Source organism: Euprymna scolopes, chromosome 35, assembly GCF_053919585.1.
Source record: "Euprymna scolopes isolate OS-2025 chromosome 35, ASM5391958v1, whole genome shotgun sequence".
Classification (NCBI taxonomy): Eukaryota; Metazoa; Mollusca; class Cephalopoda; order Sepiida; family Sepiolidae; genus Euprymna; species Euprymna scolopes.
The window spans coordinates 75,911,317-75,934,276 of record NC_136516.1 but is presented as its reverse complement, the minus strand read 5'-3'; the positions used below and the strand labels follow the sequence as shown (position 1 = coordinate 75,934,276).

Genomic DNA, 22,960 nt, shown 5'->3' with positions numbered 1-22,960 from the left:
AACAGGGGGGGGGGGTTGTAGGTTTTAAATATTTAGGAGGGAGAGGAGCGAAAAGTAAAGAGGAAATTTGTAGATTTGTACGAGGAATATTTGATTGATGACTGACCGGCAAGCTTAAGCCTGTGTAAATATGTCAACTTACTTTTTGCAAGCAAGCAGAAAATATTAATGATGAACAAACCTAAAACTGCCCCCTCTCTCTCTCTCTCTCTCTCTCTCTCTCTCTCTCTATCTATCTATCTATCTATCTATCTATATCTCTCTAATATATATGTGATTTATTCCAACACTAATCAGGAGTGAGTGCGTTAGAAGGCAATTACAATTCCAGTTAGATTTAAAAGGAAGCAGACACAATCCATAAACGAATTCAGTTTCAGTTCAATCTTCTTACAATGGTGAGTACTTTGCTTTTGAAAACTTGAAATTTAAAAATATATAAAATAAAATAAAGAAATATACATAGAAATAAATTCTACAGAGTTATCAAGCTTAAAGAGCTGAAACTATTCTACCTCTAAAACTAGAGAAGGCCACACTTTCCTGAGTGGCAGATGTCTCACCAGTGCTCGGGAGGACTCTTTAGTTTAATTGTACCCCTTAGTTCAAGTATTATTGGAATAAATTACTGTTTTTGCTAACAGCGACTTGTATAATATTTTTTATGACAACAGAATATCTTGGTTTCGTTTGGTTTTACGGCATATCAACCCTTTTGGGTAATTTAATGCAAAATCCAGTTATTTTGGAAATAGTATTCATGTTGCATCCAATTATTTATAGAAAAAGGCTAATCTGGAACATCAAACTCTAAAGAGTACAGCAACTAACATTTCAGATTGATAATCATGCTTTAAAAAAAAACTTAAATCGAGGATTGAACTTACTGCTAATTTATCGGTTACACTTGGTATATTTAATTAGGCAGATAGAATACCATATAGACTCATTATATTCCAAAGATACTACAGTTTAGACCATTGCTGACGTGTTTTTTCTCTATTGACTGTGGTATGGTCTTGTGCAGTTCTAGAAGGTCAACTATTACAGATATTGTATTCTCATCGTTTTAGAAGTGGTTGGTTTATCGCTAGTCTATTTTATAGGGTTTTTTTATTCTTCAAGCTCTTTGTATCTTCAATTACTAGTTTGTAGTGTTTGGTTTGATTGTTATATGGTGGATTTTATTGTATTTGTTCCCTGTCCTGCAGAACATGAATGAGTTTTGTAATGGGAAAGGGAAAAGGGTTACAGTATTAATGTTTTGTTCATTTTAAGTCAGGAAACCAGTCAGAAAGTGGGTGGAGATAGAAAGAGAAAGGAAAGGGGGAATGGGAAGAAGAAAAAGGGGAAAAGGTGGGTTGTTGTTTTTGTTTTTTGTTTTTGCAGAACATAATTAAATTTTGCAAAAGGAAGTAGAAAAACAAAAAAGCATCAATGTTAGGTGCCTTTCGTCTCAGGAAGCCAATGTCTTCATACAGCTGTGATACTATAAAGTGGGGCTTAGGTGGACTTGGGTCACTAAGTGCTGAGAGGGGGGGGGCAATAGACAAATGAAAAGGAAACAATAGATAAGAAGCAACAAACAATGCATCTCTAGGTATTTTTAGATCAAGCTTTTTAGAGTTGACAGGACAATAGAAACCTATAGATAAAACAGGGAAGGGCAGCTTCCGGTAGCCGGGGGGGGGGGCGACCTCAGATACCAACGTAGAGGAGACGGTTAGTTGACAACTAGATGCCCGTCGCGGCGGATGGGAGTTGGACAGTTTTAGAGTTGACTGTGAAACAGAAATAGAGACGAATGTAACATCAATAGAACAGAGAGAAGACACACACACACACACACACGTTCAACCGTCAATTACATGTGAACATTGGCGTTTGTGTTTTTCCTTTCCTTGTTCCACGATTTATTATATTTCTACTTTTGTGAAACCACGTGTGTTCCCATCGACAGTCGCCAGCGAGAAAATGACGATACGTCCATAAGAGGAACAGTCGAACGAAAAATCCACGATACACAACATTGGGAGTCGGCGATCTGTCGGGGCCACACATGTCTGGTCACACAGCCTAATATGGTAGCACCAGACAAAATATCTTATAGAAATGATTAAATTCTCTTCATCAGAGATACTCCAAAAGTATCCTTGTAAACTCACTCCAAAAGTTAGGGTTATTTTTTTATTCCAGTGCCGACAATTGTATGAATAAACAGCATGAATTCATAATTAATGGTAAACATTAATTATGAATTCATCCTGTTTATTCATAAAATTGTCAGCACTAATTAATTAATGGTAAAATTGTTGGCACTAATTAATTAATGGTAAAATTGTCAGCACTAATTAATTAATGGTAAAATTGTCTGCACTAATCAATTAATAATAAACATTAATTATGAATTCATCCTGTTTATTCATAAAATTGTCAGCACTAATTAATTAATGGTAAACATTAGTTATGAATTTATCTTGTTTATTAGTAAAATTGTCAGCACTAATTAATTAATGGTAAAATTATCGGCACTAATTAATTAATGGTAAACATTAATTATGAATTCATCCTGTTTATTCATAAAATTGTCGGCACTGGAATAAAAAAGTTAACCCTAACATTAACCCCACCTCTCTCAAATATATATGTGATTTATTCCAATGCTAATCAAAATTGAGTGAGTTAAAAGCTAATTATAATTTCAGTTAGATTTTGTAAATGACAGACACAATCCATAAATGTATTTAGTGTCAACGTAACAGATTAAACATTCCTTCTTACAATGGTAAGTGCGGCTTCATTTTTAGTCGCGTGCAAGCGACTCTATAAGTCGGTCGGTCTGTCCGTAACACTTTTGTGTTTGGCCTTTTTGGTTAAGATCAAAAGTCTGTTGTTAATAGATGCTTTTCTTAGCTTTTTACGTTTTTTTTTGCCTTTTGGCGAAGATCAAAGGGGCTGTCTTCAATCGCAGTAAGTCGGTGTGTCTGCGGTTGGGCGCCTGGACCGGAGTAAATTCGCTTCCGGGCATCTTTAGTTGGACCGACGGCCCTGTCCGGATCCTTGGTGTGTGGTTCGGACCAGGTCTCCAGCTGAAGAAAAACTGGTCGGAAATAGAGACCAAGGTCGAATCCGCTGTCAAGACTGGGGTTCAAAGGAAATTGTCCTTGAAGGGTCAGGCGGAGGGGTGTGCTACATAGTCTTTCCACTCATCCATTACCATCTGTCTGTACTTCCTCTCCCTGCAAAACGATGAACCAGATTACAGGAGTACCTGGACACACTCTTGTGGAACGAGGGTAAGCATTATGTTTGCAGAGAGATCTGTGTTCGAAATCTGAGTGAGGGAGGCTTGGGACTGCCCGATCTCCTGTGTCAACAGCACAGAGAGGTTGGCCTTCCTGACCCGTTCGCTGTACGTAGACGTTCCATGGGTCACTGCGGTTGGAAGCTCGTTTTCCAATCTCACACCCGACCCCTCAGTCTCCACTGAGCTTCGACCGAGGGGAGAACAAACATTCTACACTGAATGTCGATCCACACTGAGAGTGTTGCTGGGGACTAGTGTCCTCAAACAGTCTAGGAACAGGCTTTATCGGGAGCTAGTCGGGTGTAGCACAAAGGAACTGCTAAGGAAATGGACGGGAATGTCGTTAGAGGAGGTCCGCTCCCAGTGGAGTTGGGCACCAGGACGGGACTTTCTTACAAACTCTGAATTTTCCCTTACCTGGCGACTTGTCCGGAATGCACTGCCCCTCCTTCAAGAACTCAAAAACCCGGGTCTACTGCCTGCGTTGTGGCGAGGACATGAGGGAAACAGCCGGCCATGCCTTTTTCCGCTGCAGCAGGCTCAAGACCCTCCTAGGGTACGTCAATGAGGTAACGGCTTGCATCGATGCCAAGTGCTGGCTTGGACTTGAGAAGTTATATTTTGTGGAGAACATTGATCCGCCGCTGCCTAGGGAGAAAAGAATGTTTTTTCTAGCGATACTAGCAGTAGCGAGGATGGTCATATGGATCATACGCCTCAAGCGAGTCCGCGAAGGGATATCTGTTCTGGATTGGGATCTGATTGTCTACTTTAAACATCTGCTTAAAGTAAAGATCAGATGTGATTGGAAGAGGTTGCCTCGAGTGGCCTTTGACAAGAGGTGGGTGCATGACGCTAGCTTGTGCATCCGACGAGGCGCCAAGTTTGAATTCTTGTTACCACCATAAGCATGGCACATGCGATACTGGGTCCTACGTCAGCAATAGAAAATTAGGGCAAACAATCCAGCCCCGGCTCCCCAAGAGGGCCACTCCCCAGACGGGGGATTCAAGGAAGCGACTGATGAGGGAACGAGGTGCGATTTGGGTGGTACACATCCTGCGACACCCTTTTCACCTCAATCCTCGTCGGTCGGAGAAAGCACTCCCGCCCAGGCTCCCCAAGAGGACAACCCCAAGATGAAAGGGACCAGAAAGGCGGCTGACGAGGAAAAGAGGCACCTTTCCGGGAGACCATGCCCAACGAACCCCCCTCCACCTCTATCCTCATCGGCCGGAGAAGACCCCACCACTCCTGCTTCCCACGAGGACAGCCTCCCGGCAGATGAACAGAGAGAAGTTGGAGATGAGGAGGCTGAAGGCAATAATGGTGGTCCACAGCCCGTGGCACCCCCAGTCTCCCAGCCCCCATCCAGTCACCCAGCACCTACTCTCCATGAGGGCAGCTCCCTAACGCCCAAAAGGGAAGATGATAAAGACAGAGTTGCCCGTAGAACCCAAGTGCTTTTCAGGGACACTTTGGAATTGCTAAAGGTTCTCGGGGGGGGGGGGAATATAAGGCACCGCCACCGCCCAAAAGCTCCCAAAAACACTCCGACACCACCGAAAGCCCCGAAAACCAACCCACTGACAATAAAGCCCAATGAAAGAAATCTCATGACTCAATCTCCGGGCAAAAGGAAGGAAAGGGGCAAGAAGACAGGCCAAAACCAGTCCACGACACCACAGGAGGACTGGCCAGAGTTAGCCCGAAGCAAAAGGTCCAAGCAGCAGCAACAGCAGCAGCAACAACAGAGCCAGCAGCAGAAAGAAAAGGCAGTGGCAGCCGATCCCCTCCCCGGTCTGTCCAACACCAAACAGGACGAGAATACGGCATGGGGCCCTCAGGAGCTGGAGCAGATGACACCCGATGATTATAGGGAACTCTTCAACTCCACTTACAAGGATGTCACGAAGGGAACAACCATCATACCCCTTCCGGGACAGATCAAAAAATTGGAAAAGAGAGTTCTCTCCCTGATCACCTCTGACCTCAAGACCAGGAGTTTAAGGTGGAAATTCTCATTGACTTGAACATTCCGGCAAGCTATATATTCAGGAGGAGTTTCGCCATGTGGGACATTCTGCTCCCCAGCCAGGAGGATGTAAAAAGACTGGCTAGGACTGAACACAGAAGCAGGAACATTCAGCTCCAGCCAGTATACCTTGGCAGGAGGAACACCACTGTCTCAGTACTGAATGTCCCGTACTATATGACCGGAAAACAAGTCGGGGCCATACTGAGTCAGTACAGTGAGGTGGAGGCAGTCGCCCCAGTCTGCGGTCAACGGAACGTTTTGACCGAGGACTACAAAGTTCAGATGGTCCTTGGCAAGGACAGTTTCAACAACGTTCCAGCCATGCTCAAGTTTGGAGAGCAGACCATGATGCTGATCGTGGAGGGGAGAAAACCTCACTGCTGGCACTGCCAGCTGAGGGGAAAAATGGCCAAGGACTGTCCTAAAAGGCAGCCAGCTAACCCCCAGGGAAAAGTCCCCACCAAAACACCCGCCAAAACCCAGCAGAGGTACAAGCTGCAGCCCCAGCCACAGCCGCAGGCAATTCTGACCCAGCAGCAGAAGTGGGTTGGGCAACGGTCACAAAGAAGGGCAGACCCAGCAAAAACCTGCCCAAACAGTCAGGAAGAGAACGACAAAGGGGAGGAAAATCAGGAGATCCAAGGGAGACATCCCCACCCGCAAAGACAATATCCAACCAGCTGAGGCTGAACCCCCAAAATCCCACTCCCCCAAACAGCCAGAGCAATTTCTCCCCTCCCTCCCCAAACCCCCAAGAACACTACCACGCAATCCATCCTCAGAAAGGTTGAGTTACGACCCCAAAAAACCACCTCCCCTACTTCCCGACACCCCCTCCCCTACTCCCCCTGCACCCACTCCCCCTGCACCCACTCCCCTTCCAGTCAAGGAAAACTCCACCCCACTAATCCGCACGGAGCAGACAAAGACTCCCCTTCCTTCCAGGAGGAAGGATATGTGAGACGGACCCTCTGCAGCCAACAACAGAACTGAAAGGCCAGCAGAAGGTCAGTTATAACCAGCTAAAGAACTTTCTCTACGTCAGTGGCGATAATGTCACCGACCCAACCAAGTTCAAGGATGCTCCCTTGTTGACCATTTATTAAGGTCAACAGAGATTCCAGGACTGAGGCCCTCTGGGCGTGGATAGATGCTGCGAAGGATGCAATCCCAGGCCAGCAGCTGGTGGACACGGTGCATCCTTCGCTAAACAATTTAGTTTTTAAATGTGAGGGCAGAGTACGTCAACGAGGTAACGGCTCGCATTGATGCCAAGCACCGGCTTGAACTTGACGAGTCATACTTTGTGGAGAACATTGATCCGCCGCTACCCAGGGAGAAAAGAATGGGTTTTCTGGTGATCCTAGCAGTAGCGAGAATGGTTATATGGATCACACGCCTCAAGCAAATACGCGAAGGGATATCTGTTCCGGATCGGGATCTGGTCATCTACTTTAAACATCTGCTTAAAGTAAAGATCAGATGCGATTTGAGGAGGTTGCCTCGAGTGGTCTTTGACAGGAGGTGGGTGCATGACACTAGCTTGTGCATCCGACGAGGCGCCAAGTTTGAATTTGTGTTACCACCATAGGCATGGCACATGCGGTACTGGGTCCTACGGAACCCATCCCGCTAAGTTAGTAATAGAAAATTAAAGAGACTCTTGACTGGTGGTACAAATGAGATCCTGTCCCCCGATTGTTTGTTTTGGCACTAGAGAACCTTCCGAGGATACCCTACCATTACTACCCCCCTCTTTTGTTTTGTTACCCCTGGTCAACCCTTACTTCTACCACATCCCCATTCCCCCTCCTCTTTATCTGTTTTTTTGATGCTTTATTTATTTTGTCCCCCAATACCCGATAAGAATCCACCCCAATCCCTATTAGGGATCTCCCTGCTTGTTTTCGGTGCCCCGAAAAAAAGTAGGCGATCTAACTACTTAGATTAGCTCAGGGAGGGACCTTACTAATAATGCACTAGGCAATTTTATTTGATCATTTTTTCTAGGTTTTCCCCACTCCTCAACACGAAGTATTTGTTACCAAATTAAGAACTTTTATTTTTCCAATGAATTGAACTTTTTTCACACACACACACATACACGCTTATTTTAATTTAAAAAAAAAAATGCACTCACACACACACACACACACACACACACACACACACACACACACACACACACACACACAGAAATTGTAAATATATACTTTTTGCTTAAACGCTGGGAATTGATTAGTTAGCTTTAGATTCCACAGAGTGAATGAGGTATTGTGGAAAATGTTGCCAGTCAAGAGTAAGTCGCCAAAGACTCCAATTTTTACCTTATTTACAAAGACCCTACAACACTCCCCTCCTCAGATCTTATAGGGCCTTGTGCCTAAATTTGTTTTGTCTTTTGGAGATTTTACTTTTTTAAATTTTTTAATTTTATATTGAAATTTTTTTAATTGTATTTTTTTCTTTAAATGGAATAAATTAAATACGAAGATCAAAGTGTAGTATCTGTTCTGATACCTACATCGTGTGAGGCAATGCTGTTCTGGCGACACATTCTCGTGCCCGGAACACCTGACGAGCTTTTTGGGTAGCGTTCTGTCCACACCGCCACTTTGTCTTTCTCTGCTCTCCCCCCTCACGGGGGGGGGGGGATCCGAGCTGATAATTTACGACCTTCCCGCGAGGGAACGTCAGAAACACTTTCTCTCTTCCCTCCACTAACTTCCAACTCCCTCTCTCAGTTCGATCTCCCCCCTTGTTGCCTTTGGCTCCTCACTTTGGACGCCGTCTCCACGTCAGTCAAAACAGTGATTTTTTTTTTTCAGATTTTACCATACACATTGACTGACCATGGAAACCACAGATACGGGAAGAGAGAAAAAAGAAACAAAACCAGGCAAGGAAATGATAACTCCCCCAAAGGACGACTCCTCACATGGGGGAGCAACACTCAAAACCAAAGAGGTGTACCACCCGGACAACATGAAAGCAGGGGCAGCAGCCCTAAAAGACTGTGCTCCCAACGGAGGCAGCTCCCCCAAAGAGGGAGCAAATTACCAAACTGAGGAGGCACATTCACGAGATCCTTTAAACGAAAGGGCAGCAGCCCCAAAAGACATTACCAGGGGAGAAGCTCTCCACGAGGATAGCTCCCCCAAAAAAGAAGAGGCATACAGCCCAGAAATGAACGCTGGCAAGGAAGTAGCCACCTCAAGAGACATTATGAAGGGGGATGCTCCCCCAAAGGGAAGCTCCCCAAATAAGGGAGCAGTACTTGACACACCCAAGCAAAGCATGGGAGAATCAACCCCTAAAGGAAAACTTGTCTCACAAAACACCTCCAAGACAGCGGAACGATCTTTTAACCCCACAAAAGACCCCTCACCCAAGACATCAGAGGGATCTGCATGGGGTAAAACCGCTGATAAAAGACTCTCCCCACAGGAATATAAAGACTTGTACCTTACCAAGTACAAGGAATATATTGAGGGGAACGTCCTCAAGCCAATACCTGGAGACTGGGAGGCGATGGAGGACAAGATCCTGTCCATCACTTCAGACATCTGGGCAAATCAGCTCAAGGGGATGAAAAAAGAGGAAATGGCAGAGCTCCTCCAGACACTGAATATACCTGCCAAGTATATACACCAGAAGAGCTTCACGATGTGGGACATACAGCTCCCCAACAAGGATGAAGCAGAAAAGTTCTCATGCACAGAACTTAAATGCGCAGGTATCAAGTTACTGCCAGAATACCGGGGCAGGATGAGAATCTGAGTACAAATATTCAATGCTCCTGCTGATCTACGCACAGAACTGTTGGGAGCTTTCCTCAGTAATTTTGGAGAGGTGGAGCGGATGGACCTGGCACGCTCCAAAAACGGTGTCCACCTGGGAAGTTATACAGTAGCAATGCGGGTCAAAAAAGAAGGCTTCCTAGGCATATCAGCAACAATATCTTTCAAGAAAGCCAACATGACAGTGGTGGTTGAGGAGCGGCACCCTCACTGCTGGTTTTGTCTGAAGTAGGGCCACATGGCAAAGAACTGCCCCCAAAAAGCAGTTCGAAGCCAACTAGCACCACAGGTAAACACAGTTCCAGTAGTGGGGGTGGCAACGGCCACTGAAACTAGGGAATTACCAATATCAGCCCTTGAGTTGGCAAAGCCCAAGGATCAAAGGGCGTAAACGGAAAAACACATCTATCTCCACATCAACCCAACTACCTGCTCAACAGCAACAGCAGCAACAACATTTGCCACCACAAAGACAACAGCAGCAGTAACAACATATGCAGCAGCAACAGCAGCCGCAGCAACAACAACAGTTGCAGCAGCCAAAGCCACAAAAGCAGTTGCAATAACAACTGTCGCAGCAGCAAAAACAGCAGCACCAACAACCACTGCAGCAGCTAGAGTGGCAGCAACATCAACAACAGGAGCAGCAACCAGAGGAGCAGCAACAACCAATGGTCCCCACACCACTCGAGACAAGGACCAAGCGGAGAAAAAACTGCTCCTCTGAGGATGAATCAGCTAGTGAGAGGGAGAAGAACCAAACCTCACCACTCTCCGGTTCATTTGAAATGCAGAAAAAGAAAAGAAGAAAAAGGGAAGAAAAGGTGGCCCCCACTCCCTGTGAGCATACATCACCCCAAACAACAACACAACCCACTTCCCCCTCCAAACCACACACTGCACCAACACCAGACACCGCTCCAACACCAGACATCACATCAACACAAGACACTACACCAACACCAACACCAGACACCACACCAAAACCAGACACCACATCAGACACTGCACCAACACCAGACACTACACCAACACTAGACACCACACAAACACCAACACCAACACCAGACACCACACATACACCTGTCCCCACAAAAATGCAGACTGAGCCACCACCCCAAAAAGAAAAGAGTGAACCCGGGAAGGGGAGAGACCCTTCAGCTTCTCCCGCTCATGGACTTACTGCATCAGAGACTCTTCCCCTTGAAATAAGGGAGAAACTGTGTTTTATAGACCCCTGTGTGTGGCAATGGATTTACACCACCGACAGAGAAAAAATTGAAAACCTCTGCTGGATTGCCAACAGATAGGGGGAAAAGACATTAATGTCCCCTCTAATTTCCCGGACGCCCCACTGCTAACAACTTTTGTCAGGCTTCCAGAGGCCTGCAAGACAACTTATGGACAATGCTGGAGGCTGCTGAAGGGGCTGTTCTGGGAATTGAACTGATCAGGAAAAATGCCCCTTCCCTTGAGGAACTCTCAAAACAATGCAAGGGAAGGGTCGCAGTGTTGGTTCATCCGTAACTTTATAGGGCCCTTAAATTGACTTTCCCTTTGGACGTTGGTGGCATTGTGAGAGAAGGTCAGGATATGAAAACCCTGACCACCTTGAGCATTGCATACAGTATCGGCGTCCTTTCCCCGACCGATTTTGGGGCTGAGTGTAACACATCTTAAGATAGGTACCATGGCTTTGAATTTGGCTAGTCTGAATGCGAGGGGCTTGAGATCAATGGGCCGGGCGGCATGACCTCTTGTCCCTTGGAGTGGATGTGGCTGTGATTCAGGAGATGCATTTCATTTCTTCTGTGGACTGTCAGGTGCTGGCGCGAGATTTTGAGGTTTTCTCAGCATATGGCAGACCGGTGGGGGGGGGGAGTCTCCTTGCTGGTTAAACGTACCCTGTCCGCGACGGTCGACGTTGTTCATAGGGATGCGGAGGGCAGGCTGGTCATGGCCGATGTTGCCGTAAAAGATTCTGTGTTTTGGGTGTCGCGGCTCATGCACCCAGCACCGCTCGTGAGAGGGTCTCATTCTTCGGTCAGCTCGATGCGTTTGTAGACTGTCGGAAGCGGGTAGAGCTAATGGGGGATTGGAATGCCATCTTAGACCCCAAGATAGATAAGGTAAGAGGCGAAGCTAGAGGGTCGGAGAGGTGCGAGTCCAGCCTGGCTGATCTGATGGCTAGATGCGGTCTGGTCGACAAGTTTTGGGTCGAACATCCGGGGCGGGAGATGTGGACGTGGACCAATAGCGTTCCCTCCTATCCAAACACCTATTTGGACAGGATGTTAGTTAGGAGAGGCGAAGTAGACTTCCTATCTTGTCCCATGTTTATTTGGCTAGGCCAGATGGACCATAAACTAGTTATGGCCCGGCTGAAGCTAGGAAATAGGCCTAAGTTAGCGGGGTACTGGAAGTTAAACACCTCCCTTCTGGAGATGCAAGACTTCCAAGATCAGTTAAGAGAACTAATTAAAAAGGCACTAATGGGGGCGGTTACCGGGACTAAGTGGTGGTTAGTCTCAAAGCCAAGATCAGAAGCTTCTCCGTCAAGTATGCCCAGCGCCTCGCACTAGATAAGGCCAAGACGAAGAAGCAGCTAGAGCAGAAACTAGCCTGGGCTACGGGGGAGGGTGATAAGGTTAGTCAGGAACTAGCTAAGCAGGACCTTCTATGCGAGACTAGCAAGCGTTGCGAAGGCCAAGTAGTTAGAGCTAGGCTTAGAAAGATAGGCAATGAAGCAGTCAATTCTGATGCAGACGTGCGCCATGAGGTTTCTAGACGTGGCTCGGATAAATACACTACAAAAGTCAGACATCTGGATGGACACACCCTGGAATTGACTCAGGAGATCTGTGAGGAGTTTCGAGAACATTTCGAGGAGCATTTTACACAGCAGCCTGATCTTCTGGTCCTTGAGTTTAGCAATTATTTGGCTGAATCTTCCTGCCTTTAGGCAGCTAGTTGCGAGGGCCGGGTGATGGAGCGGGAGGTCTTTACTGCGCTGAAGCAGGTCAGCTGTGACAGATCGCTAGGACTCGATGGTCTGCCATACGAACTGTATTTGAGGCTGTTGCCCATGTTTCGGCCTCTTCTGACGAGTGTGTTCAACCATTGGTTTGCTCAGGGATCCATCCCAGCGCAAGTCACCAAGGGAGTGATCACATTGCTGAAGAAAGGTGACGAACATAGAAGGGAAGATTTAGACAACTACAGGCCCATAACTCTGCTTAACACAGAGTTGAAGATTTTAGCCAAGGTCCTGTCGAATCGGCTGCAGGTTGTTATCTGCGAGTTGGTTGAACCGGAACAGAACTACGCTGTGAAGGGGAGATCGATTCAGAACAACTTGCACCTGATCCGCACGATCCTAGAGGGGGGAATAGATGATGACATGGAAGCTGCGCTGATCAATTTAGATCAGTCCAAAGCATTTGATAGGGTCGACCATCATTTCCTGGCATCTGTCTTAGAGGCCGCCGGTTTTAAACCAGACTTTTGCAAGTGGATCTCCGTGATGTATCAACAGCCCACGGCTGTCGTGCAAGTCAACGGAAAATGCTCAAAACACTTTGTTACCTCTCAGTCGGTTCGTAAGGGTTTTCCACTGTCGCTCCTGCTTTATGTCCTGGCCTCGGAGCCTCTGCTCCGCAAGCTGAGACGTCGGGAGGCAAATTCGGCCCTGCGCGGAATAACTCTGCCTGGCAGCTCAGCTGCCAAGGTATCCGCGTTCGCCGATGATGTCACGGTCTTCGTGTCAAGTTTCAGAGACATTGAGATCGTATCGGAGGCAGTCGCAAAGTACAAAAAAATCACAGGGGCCAAAATAAACTGCAGTAAGTCGGTTGGACTGCGGTTGGGTGCCTGGAGTGGCAACGCAAACCTCCCAGCGCCCTTCAGTTGGACAGATGGCCCAGTTCAGATCCTTGGCATGTGGTTCGGACCGGGTCCAGCTTGATAAGAATTGGTCAGAGGTACGGTCAAAGGTGGAGGCTGCGGTCAACTCATGGCTTCCTAGGAAATTTTCCTTAAAGGGTAGAGCCGAGGCATGTGCCACATACGTCTTCCCTCTCATCCTTTACAGACTGGCCATACTTCCCCTGCCTGCACAACACCTAAAAGCTCTTGTCGAACTCTTGTCCTCGCTCCTTTGGGACAGAGGAAGACACTGGGTGAGCAGACAGGTCTGCATTCAACGTCCGTGTGAGAGAAGTTTGGGAATGCCAGACTTAAAGTGTCATCGAGACACCGAGAGGCTGGCCTTCCTGAGCCACTACCTTCAAGAGGAGCAGCCATGGCATCCTGCAATTACTGCCACCTTTCCCGACCTCCTTCTCAACCCCTCTATCGAGAGTCGTCACAGGCCGCGGGGAGATTCAGCCTTCCTGAAAGAGTGCCGAGCCATGCTAAAACGACTACCAAGGTCCAGTGACCTTGTGACTGCTACCCGTAGGGAACTCCACAGGCATCTAGTGAGGGGGGGCCTCCGACGACCCGCTACTCGTGCGTTTGGGTTGGCAGCTGAGTGAAATCTGCTCTGCGTGGCGTTTGGCGCCAGGTTCGAGTCATCTGAATAATTCGGAGTTCTCTCTGACCTGGCAATTGGTCCAAAATGCACTTCCACTTAAAATGCACTTCCACTTAACATACAATGCAGTTCTGTTTTTTTGGAGTCGCCTGCTTGTCCCCGCTGTGGAACAACAGCCATAGAGACGACTGATCACGCTTTCTTCGATTGCCGCGAACTCCGCCAGTACTGGTCATATGTCAGTGAGGTGGTGACATCGCTCCCAAGCATCCTCACCCGATTACCGTATCCAATGTCGTTGACAACGTGAGGCCGCCGTGAGACAGGGAAAGACAAATGGTTTACATTACGATCCTGGCCGTGGTGAGAATGGTGATTTGGACGTCTCGTCTGCAAGATGGCCACGGGGTGTTGTCTTTTTCTGATCAGGATCTGATCACTTTCTATAAACACCAATTACGGGTGAAGATCAGATGTGATAGAAGAAGGCTGCATCGTGCGGCATTTGACAGAAGATGGATACATGTAGCAAGTCTATGTGTACAAAAAGGAGTCAAATTTGAATACGTGTTCCCCGCGCAGTTCCGTCAAGTGTAATTTTATCCTTAGCCTCTTAGCTAGCTGAGTAAGTGCTCCCCCGCCCCCTCCCGATTAGTAAACCTCCAAGATCCCCACCCCCACCTAATTGCAATTTTTTTCTTTTCACCCCTCTCTCTAAATTTCACCCATCTTGGAGAGAAAGAAATCAATTCCCCCCCAATCTTTTGTTTTTTCTCCATTTCATCCCATCTAGAAAGCATCGCCACTTAGAGACCGGTCTGCAGGAGCTCTGGTACCTTTACAAACCAAAGTGGAATGGGCAGTCTATCAACTAGACGGGGTTGGGAGAGCCCTACTAATCACTACAGGAATTTTTTTTTTCCCCCGCCCTCGCCGCAAATGAATTATTGTATTACCTTTATTGTTATCTTTTTTGTTTTTACACGCTAATAAAAAAATGTTTTAAAAATTGGGTGCTAAGTAGGACGGTCCCAAGTACGAAAGGGCGAATGCGGTATTATGGTGAAAGAAGATTCTAGCTAAGAGAAACTTTTGTTTAGTTCTAGAGTGACAAGGATGACCAACGACCCCCAATTTCCCCCCCCCCCTTTGGAGTTGGCCTTGTACCTAAGTTTTTTGTTCATGTTCATTTTTTCATGAATAAAAGATTTAATATCTCAAAGTGTAGTATCTGTTCTTACTACATGCTGAACTTATGTTTGTAACTTTGTGATATAAAGTGGAAGATGACTTTTCTGTATTAGTTTAATGTAAAATGATCACCCACTTTACAACCAGTCAGTCTCAAAGCCATTCAAGTCATTCTCCAGATCAGTCAAGTTGTTTTTGAAGGATTCCAGTTATTTTTTAAGCATTCAAATCATTCTTAAGGTCATTCAACTCATGTTTAAGTTCATTAAAGTCATTCTAAATCATTTACTTTTTATTTATTTAAGTCATTTCAGCCCACTTTTCGGTCATTTTAGTTTATCTTTAAGAATTTCATGTCAGTCTTACATTCACGCATTCATTCATTACACAAGAGCACGCGACTAATGGCTATCGGCCTTGTTTTTTAAAAAAATGAAGTAAAAAAGGGGAGATAAACAGAGTTTTACTATTTATACAGGACAAATGGCTCCTGCTGATTCTCTATTCATGTAATATTTAAGCACGTCATTTGAGAAACTTGCTTTCTTGATCAGGGTTGCCTCGGATGAATAATATCTAAAATTAAAAAAAAAAGTTAATCCTAACACTAACCACCCTCTCTCTCTCTCTCTCTCTCTCTCTAATATATACATGATTCATTCCAATGCTAATCAGGATTGAGTTAAAAGCCAATTACAATTACCAGTTAGATTTACAGAAAAAGGCAGACACAATCCATACACGTTGACACTAAAATAACAAATAAAAAGGTTACTATTCATGTGCTCCAGCTTAAATTCTGTTAAACTTTGACTCTTAAAAATCAACGTTAAAGTTGAAAATTGACATTTCTTATATAAAAAAAAAATCATTCATTGATTATGAAAAACCAGTAAAATAATCCAACTCCGACAGTATATATATATATATATATATATATAAAAACAATATATATATAATTTATTACGGCAGCTAATACATTAATTTAATAAATATGCAACACACTCACGATTAGAGTTTAACGGTTAACAAACACATAAACATTACGACGCCATCTTTTTTTTTTAAGAAGAGTTTGTTAACTCTACCTTTTTATAAGGGAGATAACTTAACAAATTATATGCATATTAATGCCAATATAAAGACAACTTAACAATTAAATGCTTAAAATTTCATTAAAATTTCATTAAAAGAATTCTGATTTTTTGTGATTAAAAAAATAAACACGTTGATCTCTTTATGATATTAAATTTACAAATTTGCACTTTTGGTACTTGTGTAGACTGGTGATCTTTTAATTGAATGCATTTCAGGTGAAAATATTATTACATACTTACATATCATGACAAAATTAGTATAATTCTAAAGATTAGAAAAAAATGATCCAGTAAATGGTGTGCTAGAAGTATTTCAAATAAAAAAAAAAGTCACAATTACATTCCGACACCTTGTTTAAAAATAGCACAATTATAATTATTTTGTCAAAATTATCGATTGCAGTTACCTCTCCCTTGATCTTGAGAACTCTCTAACATTAAAACATGCAATAAAACTTTATAAATGTGTAAACCTGATAATTTTATTTTTACTTGTAATTATTTTCCTACTGGATCATCTTCATAATTTTGGAATTTATACTAATTTCGACATGGCATATCAGTATGTAATAAGGTTTGCACTTGAAATGGGTTGGTTTAAAAAATCACAGATGTACACAAGCAACACATTTCTTATAAAAAAATATTTATTGAATAAATAAAATTAAATTAAAATTTTAGCGAAGTCCGTTCGTCACGGTGGATACTCAGATAGCGTGTGTTGTTTGCCTTTTAGACGTCAACCGGTTTTATGCTCTTTGCTCTTTGCGTGAGTCGATTTATATGCAAATTTAGTTTAACTTTCGCTCGATCTTGCGGGGAGATCTTTTCTCTGCTACAAAATAATTCTCTGATTTTTTTGTGATTTAAAATCAACACATTGATCTGCTTAGAAAGAGAAATAAATTAAAATTTACTATATTTATTTCAAATTATTTGGCATCTGATTAGTTGTTACTAGCAGGGTGACCTGACGTTGCTCGGAATTGAATAATGATCAACGAATGTTTCACACTCTCATATTTTTATTGTCATCGAAATCGGTGAACTCTCCCATTTTTCAGTCAAATCGATTGATTGCCTGCTCTAGTTGGGGATCCATCGTGCTGCACATGGGAGAAGATCCCATGCCTCTTGCAGTGACTTAATTCACAATACATTGTAGTTTACATTGCATTGTAGAAAACATACTAGTGATATTATAAAAAATTTTTTTTATATATAATGGCTTGAATTAAAGTTAAAATGCAAAAGTTAGGTATCCTTCTTTAATTGTGCTCTAAACAAAAATATTCATTCCTTACACGCCCCTGTCATATCAAAGAACCTACTGTTGATTTTATATGCCGGGCCTTTCTGCTTGTGTGGTAATAAAACTTTCCAAATGCACTTGTGATGTTAGGCTGTGTAAAGTCTTAATTTTGGTCAAAATCACCTGTTTCTTTATTGATCAGATTATTTCAATTATCGATTACTGATACTTATCAAAGACATTCCGATACAAAACCTATCTAAGAACACCGCCAAGCACATAATGTACCTTTGTGCGGTATTTCATAAAAATCGGTCCAGCTGTTTTTGAGTCCATAGGTAACAAACTTGCAGACACACGGACAAAATTCCTTTCCAAAATTTCTAGCAGGAAAACCCGACATTGCCCAGAACTGAACGATGATCAACGAATATTTCACACTCCCATATTTTTATTGTCATCGAAATCCGTGAAATCGCCCGAGAGGAAGCTTCACATGCCTCCATGCAGTAACTTAGTCCAAAATATATGTTATTCTACATTGCACTCTAGAGAACCTTCTATTTCTTTTATAAAATTATTTTATATAAACTTCTTTCCAGTTAATGAAAGAAACATTAAGAAATTTACGTGCAGGGCTGGAACCTATAGACCACATGCAAAACAAAAACAAAAAAAAAACAAAAAACACGTAAATTTTCAAGTATTATAAAATTCTTTGCACTTAATGAAAAAAAAAAATCAAGAAATTTATGTGCAGAGTCTGAACCTACAGACCACATCATGCAAAAAAGAAAGATGCTATCAATTTACTCGCAGTAGAATTTTCACGGCCCGTTGTTCTATCATTGTTGCTAAGCGACGACATGGAAAAATAGTTTTACTGATGATAAATAAATTAAAATAACGGTTTTGATTATCGATTATCGGTAATTATCGGGGGTATCCTAAGATAAAACTTAACTACTATCTCTCCTGAACTTATACATTAAAGTTCTGTAAATTTTAAAAAACATCTATGCATCTTCTGTGGTAACTCAGGTTGTCATTATTGCTTGTGCTGTTAAACGCGACTGTTGATAGAAAACCTCGTGAATACTGGTTTGTTTTTAAAAGTTTTATTTAAACGGAACAAAGATAGGAAACTGAAATGAGTGTGCACAAAATACAGGGAGAGAGATTCAGAAGGCATGAATTGAAGGGAGGGCACTTACATATTTAGACAGGCCAACTTTTACTCACCTGGCCTCTTGCCTAGGGCTGGCCGGAACAATGACAATTCACTTCTGCTCTGTTCAAAATCCGCACCTTACAAACCAAACTATTTCATTTTTAATTTTTACCCTAAAATAACAAACAACTAAACAAACCCTAATATAACCTTCAAATAATCTTCAACTAACCCTTAACTAATCCTAAACTAAGTTTCTGTTTTAGTTTGAAAAGTTAATGTAGTTTTGTTCATATTATATAGAAGCATCAGAACAAACAAAAACTAACATCCTCTTAATTTCACACACAGTGATTCCCCGCTCTAAAACCTAAAATATTTTATATATATTTTTTATAGCTAATTTATTTGTTTATATTCCATCCGAGGGAATCAATACCAGGACATGAGTCCTAATATATATATATAACATGCAATATAAAACAACACGCAAATAAATATCTATGTAAATGGCTTGGAGTCCCCCCCCCTGTTTTTCTAAAATAGGGTTATACACGAATTCTGGCAGCCTGCAACTTCCTTTGTCCTCATTAGTAGAAGAATTCAAAGTTGGAAAGGTGCGTCTTCAAATGATGATGAATGACTCAAATGATGAATTTGTCCGGGAAGTACATCCAACTGTAAAAGCTGGCACCAAGTGGTCAGTTACAAAAACAATCGAAGAAGCAGAATCCAGTCTTCGAACTAAGGAAATAATGGGTCTTATTCAGGTTGACAGGGCTGGTTTAGGATCCACAAATTATGAGCCATTTTCCAAAATGGGCATTAAAGATAAGAGAAAAATGGTGACCGAGGAAATAAAAATGTTTGAGGAGGAAAAAAGAAAAGTTACTGCTGTTACTCAAGCCAAGCAATGTGCGTGGACAACATGGAGTGATATTGAGCCAGTTAAATCATCATGGGACACCTTAACCGAAATGGAACCACTGGCGATATCATACCTTTTGAGGTCTACATATGACCTACTGCCATGCGCATCGAATCAAACAATGGGGATATATAGATTCTGATCTATGCACTATATGTCAAAAAGAGCGCGGTACCTTGCGTCACGTCTTGTCTGCATGCTCAAAATCCCTCCCAATATTTACATGGCGACACAACCAGGTTCTAGAAGTGCTGGTTGAGATAATATCATCCCAGTGTATATTAGCTAACAAACAGCCTGTAACAACCCAGGGTTCAATTTTGCCAGGAAGGCAAATGTCCATCAAAGAGGAAAAATAAATTGAATACCAATATGAAGTTATTGAATGGGGCAAAGGATTGGAAAATTTCAGTAGATCTGAAGACATCTTTTAAATTTCCAGTGCACATCATCCAAATGGAAAAGCGGCCTGATATTTTGCTCTGGTCTGACTCTAAAAAGAGTATATTTTTAATCGAGCTAATTGTCCCATGGGAAGAAAATTTCTCAGAGGCTCATGAACGAAAGAAAGATCGGTACGAATGCGTGCATGCCGAGTGTATAGAAAAGGGCTGGATGTGCAATGTGATGCCTATCGAGGTTGGATGTCGGGGATTTTTAGGGCACTCCACCATTTTGCTTCTTTCGAAAATAGGCGTCACTGGAAAGGATTTTAAAAAACAAAAATGTTGCCTGCAAACAATTGTTAGACAGGCGTCATGCTGGATCTGGCGCAATTCGAAGACATTTGCAAAGAAAGCATAATATTGTCCACTTCTTCCGTTCTCGGGCTGCTCTTGAAAAAAAAAAAAGGGAAAAAAAAAGAAAAGAAAAAAAGGGAGGAAAAAGGGGGGAAAGGGGAGAAAGAAGGAAAGAAAAAGAAAGAAAGGGGGGAAAATTAAAATTAAAAAGTTAAAAAATGAAAAAAGTTAAAAACAGCGTTTTTCCTCGGCTTGAATATGCCAGGTAAAATTTTTTTTTTTTTTTTATCCTATTTATTGCTTTGCCCAGCAGCAATAGCTGCTGGTGGCGCCACGGGTGGCAGTCCCGCTTTAGCCACCGAAACTGTGTCATCACCTCTGGTTAGCGGCTGATGAGGGCAAAGTAAAAGCACATGTGGTCACATGTTGCATGTAGAATTATATTCATATATATATATATATATATATATATATATATATATATATAGTAAGTTATAAAATGTAAGTGGCGATTAAGCTACACTGAATATTCCGCGTTTCATCCACTCTAGGATTCTTCAGGCTTATAACTTACTAACTAGCTCTACCTACGTATTGAGCACTTTTGAAGTAAATACATAAAGTCTACGCATAAATCTATACTTTCATATATTAATTTTTTGTGAGTAAATTAAGTAATTATATATATATATATATATATATATATATATATATGCATATATATATGGTAAATATAAAGAATTACTCCACCCTCGAAAATTCCTTTAAAATTACCACTCTTATAGCCCCTTAAAAAAAAAAGTGACCATAGAGTGCATTTCTTCATATCTTGGAAACTACTTGTTTCCTGGAATTTTAAACGTTAGTGGTAATTTTAAAGGATTTTCCGAGGATGAAAAGAAAGATTCCCCCCCCCCCCAAATCGTAGCTACAAACTGGTGCTCATTTTGCGTTAAATTATTATAAAAAAGTGATCCCCCACTTTTTTAAAACTAATATTTCTTCATATCTTGGAAACTACTAATTCGCTGCAATTTTAAATGTTATTATAGGTTTTCGGCGACACCCCGAAAACCTATAATAATGGTAATTTTAAAGGAATTTTCGAGAGTGGAGTAATTCTTCATATATATATATATATATATATATATATATATATATATATAAAGAGAGAGAGAGAGAGAGATAGAAAAAGTTTCTGTTAATGTATGAATACTTTAAAAGTGCTGTGCTCGAAGTACCATAGGATAAACTTGATAGGTGTATTTACCTAGAGCTATATTAATGCAGAGGAAAAATGATCAATAATTGTGAAATGATAAATCAGCTTCAAAACGAGAATCCAAAAAATCAGAGTAAGTATACGATTCTTTTGGAAATGATATCCATTTATTCATTTAATATTGATAAATAAAATAGTTTTGGATAATGTCTCTTCATCAGCACAAAAGGGAGGGAAAGGGGAGACGGATATGATATAATAAAAAAGATAAACTCCGACAATATGAATTAAAAATGGAAAAGGAAGACCAAATTACCAACCGTTTCATTGGCTTTTTCAAAAGTGAAGGAAATAGCTAAATCATGTACCATTTTTAGTGATTTTTTTTCACTCTTCAAAAAGCCCCAAAAACTGTGGATGAAACATTGAGTAATTTGGTTTCCCCTTTTCATTTTTAGTTCATATATATATATGTGTGTGTGTGTGTGTGTGTGTGTGTGTGTGTGTGTGTGTGAGAGAGAGAGAGAGAGAGAGAGAGAGAGAGAGAGAGAGTTTAAGATAGATAATTTTTTAAATAAGTATATAGAAAAAAATAATTCAAATAGAAAATATGCAGGACATTTTTAATAAGTGGCATATACTGAAGCCAAAGGTCTCTCTACGATAAGCCGTGCTTGTACAGAATATTGAATTTTGAAAGAAACGCATTTCAGGTGAAAACACTATTGTGTATTCCCGTGTCATGTCGAAATTAGTATAAATTCCAAAAATTATGAAAAATGATCCAGTAGAAGATGTGCTAGATTTATTTTTTGGATAAAATATCATAGAGACTAGTAGAGCAAATGCAAATTTTAAGGAAAGCAAGGGAGATAAGTCAATTATTTATGAAAATAATGACGCCAGTAAACAAAGATATATTACATGAAATGTTTGAAGGTACAGTGAGGTTTTTATTCTCAAGCATACAAAAACCAAACTGAAAAAACCCCCCAGCCATAAACAATCCACTGGAAGACCAGATGAGAGGGGTAAATAACTTCGCCAACTCCATCTTACTTAGTCATCTCTCTTGGTTATCTCCCTTGACCGATAACTGGTCTTAGCTTAATACTGGCATGATGCCATTTTTTTTATTAAGATAAAGGTCCAACTTAAGGAACCCTCACTGGAAGGCTTGGCCCTCAATTTCAGCAACAGGATTATGTTTTTTTTTTTTTTTTTAGGGTTACCTGTCTTCATTGAGATATGATGGGTAAGCAGAAACCTATTGTTTTTGTGAAACTTTCGGCGTAACATATTTGTTATATAATATTGAACAATAATTAAAAAAAATAGTAATTTAAAAACAGGAACATAGAAAAATAATTAATTAAAAAAATAGAAAATTTATACAAACGTTCAGAGTAGGAATGTACGGATGTATGTCTGGGAAAAAAAATTATCACATCCCTTCCTCCCTTTTAATTATATGACGTCATGTTCACAGTCTTTCGACTGGCTGAAACTTTGAGCCTCCGTGTTTAGAAAAACTTTAGTTTGTTGCGTTTTGCGAACAGCAGAATCACTCGGTTTTGGGCTAATTAATTTATGTTTTGTACAAACAAGGTTTTTTTTTATTTATTTAATTCAATATCTTAGAACTTTACTTTACTAATTATCTTTGAAATGGACCCAGAA

General features: G+C 41.8%; 1 protein-coding gene across 1 annotated transcript in view; it reads left to right on the top strand.

Moving 5' to 3' along the window:
- Window positions 1-271: 271 nt before the first annotated feature.
- The window catches only part of LOC145259949 (uncharacterized), a 95,724-nt gene continuing 73,035 nt past the window's right edge, over window positions 272-22,960 (top strand). Inside the window, exon 1 of the mRNA XM_080117925.1 lies at window positions 272-398. Within this exon, the coding sequence (XP_079974051.1) occupies window positions 396-398 (3 nt within the window). The 5' untranslated portion in view covers window positions 272-395. The remainder of the gene's footprint in view (window positions 399-22,960) is intronic.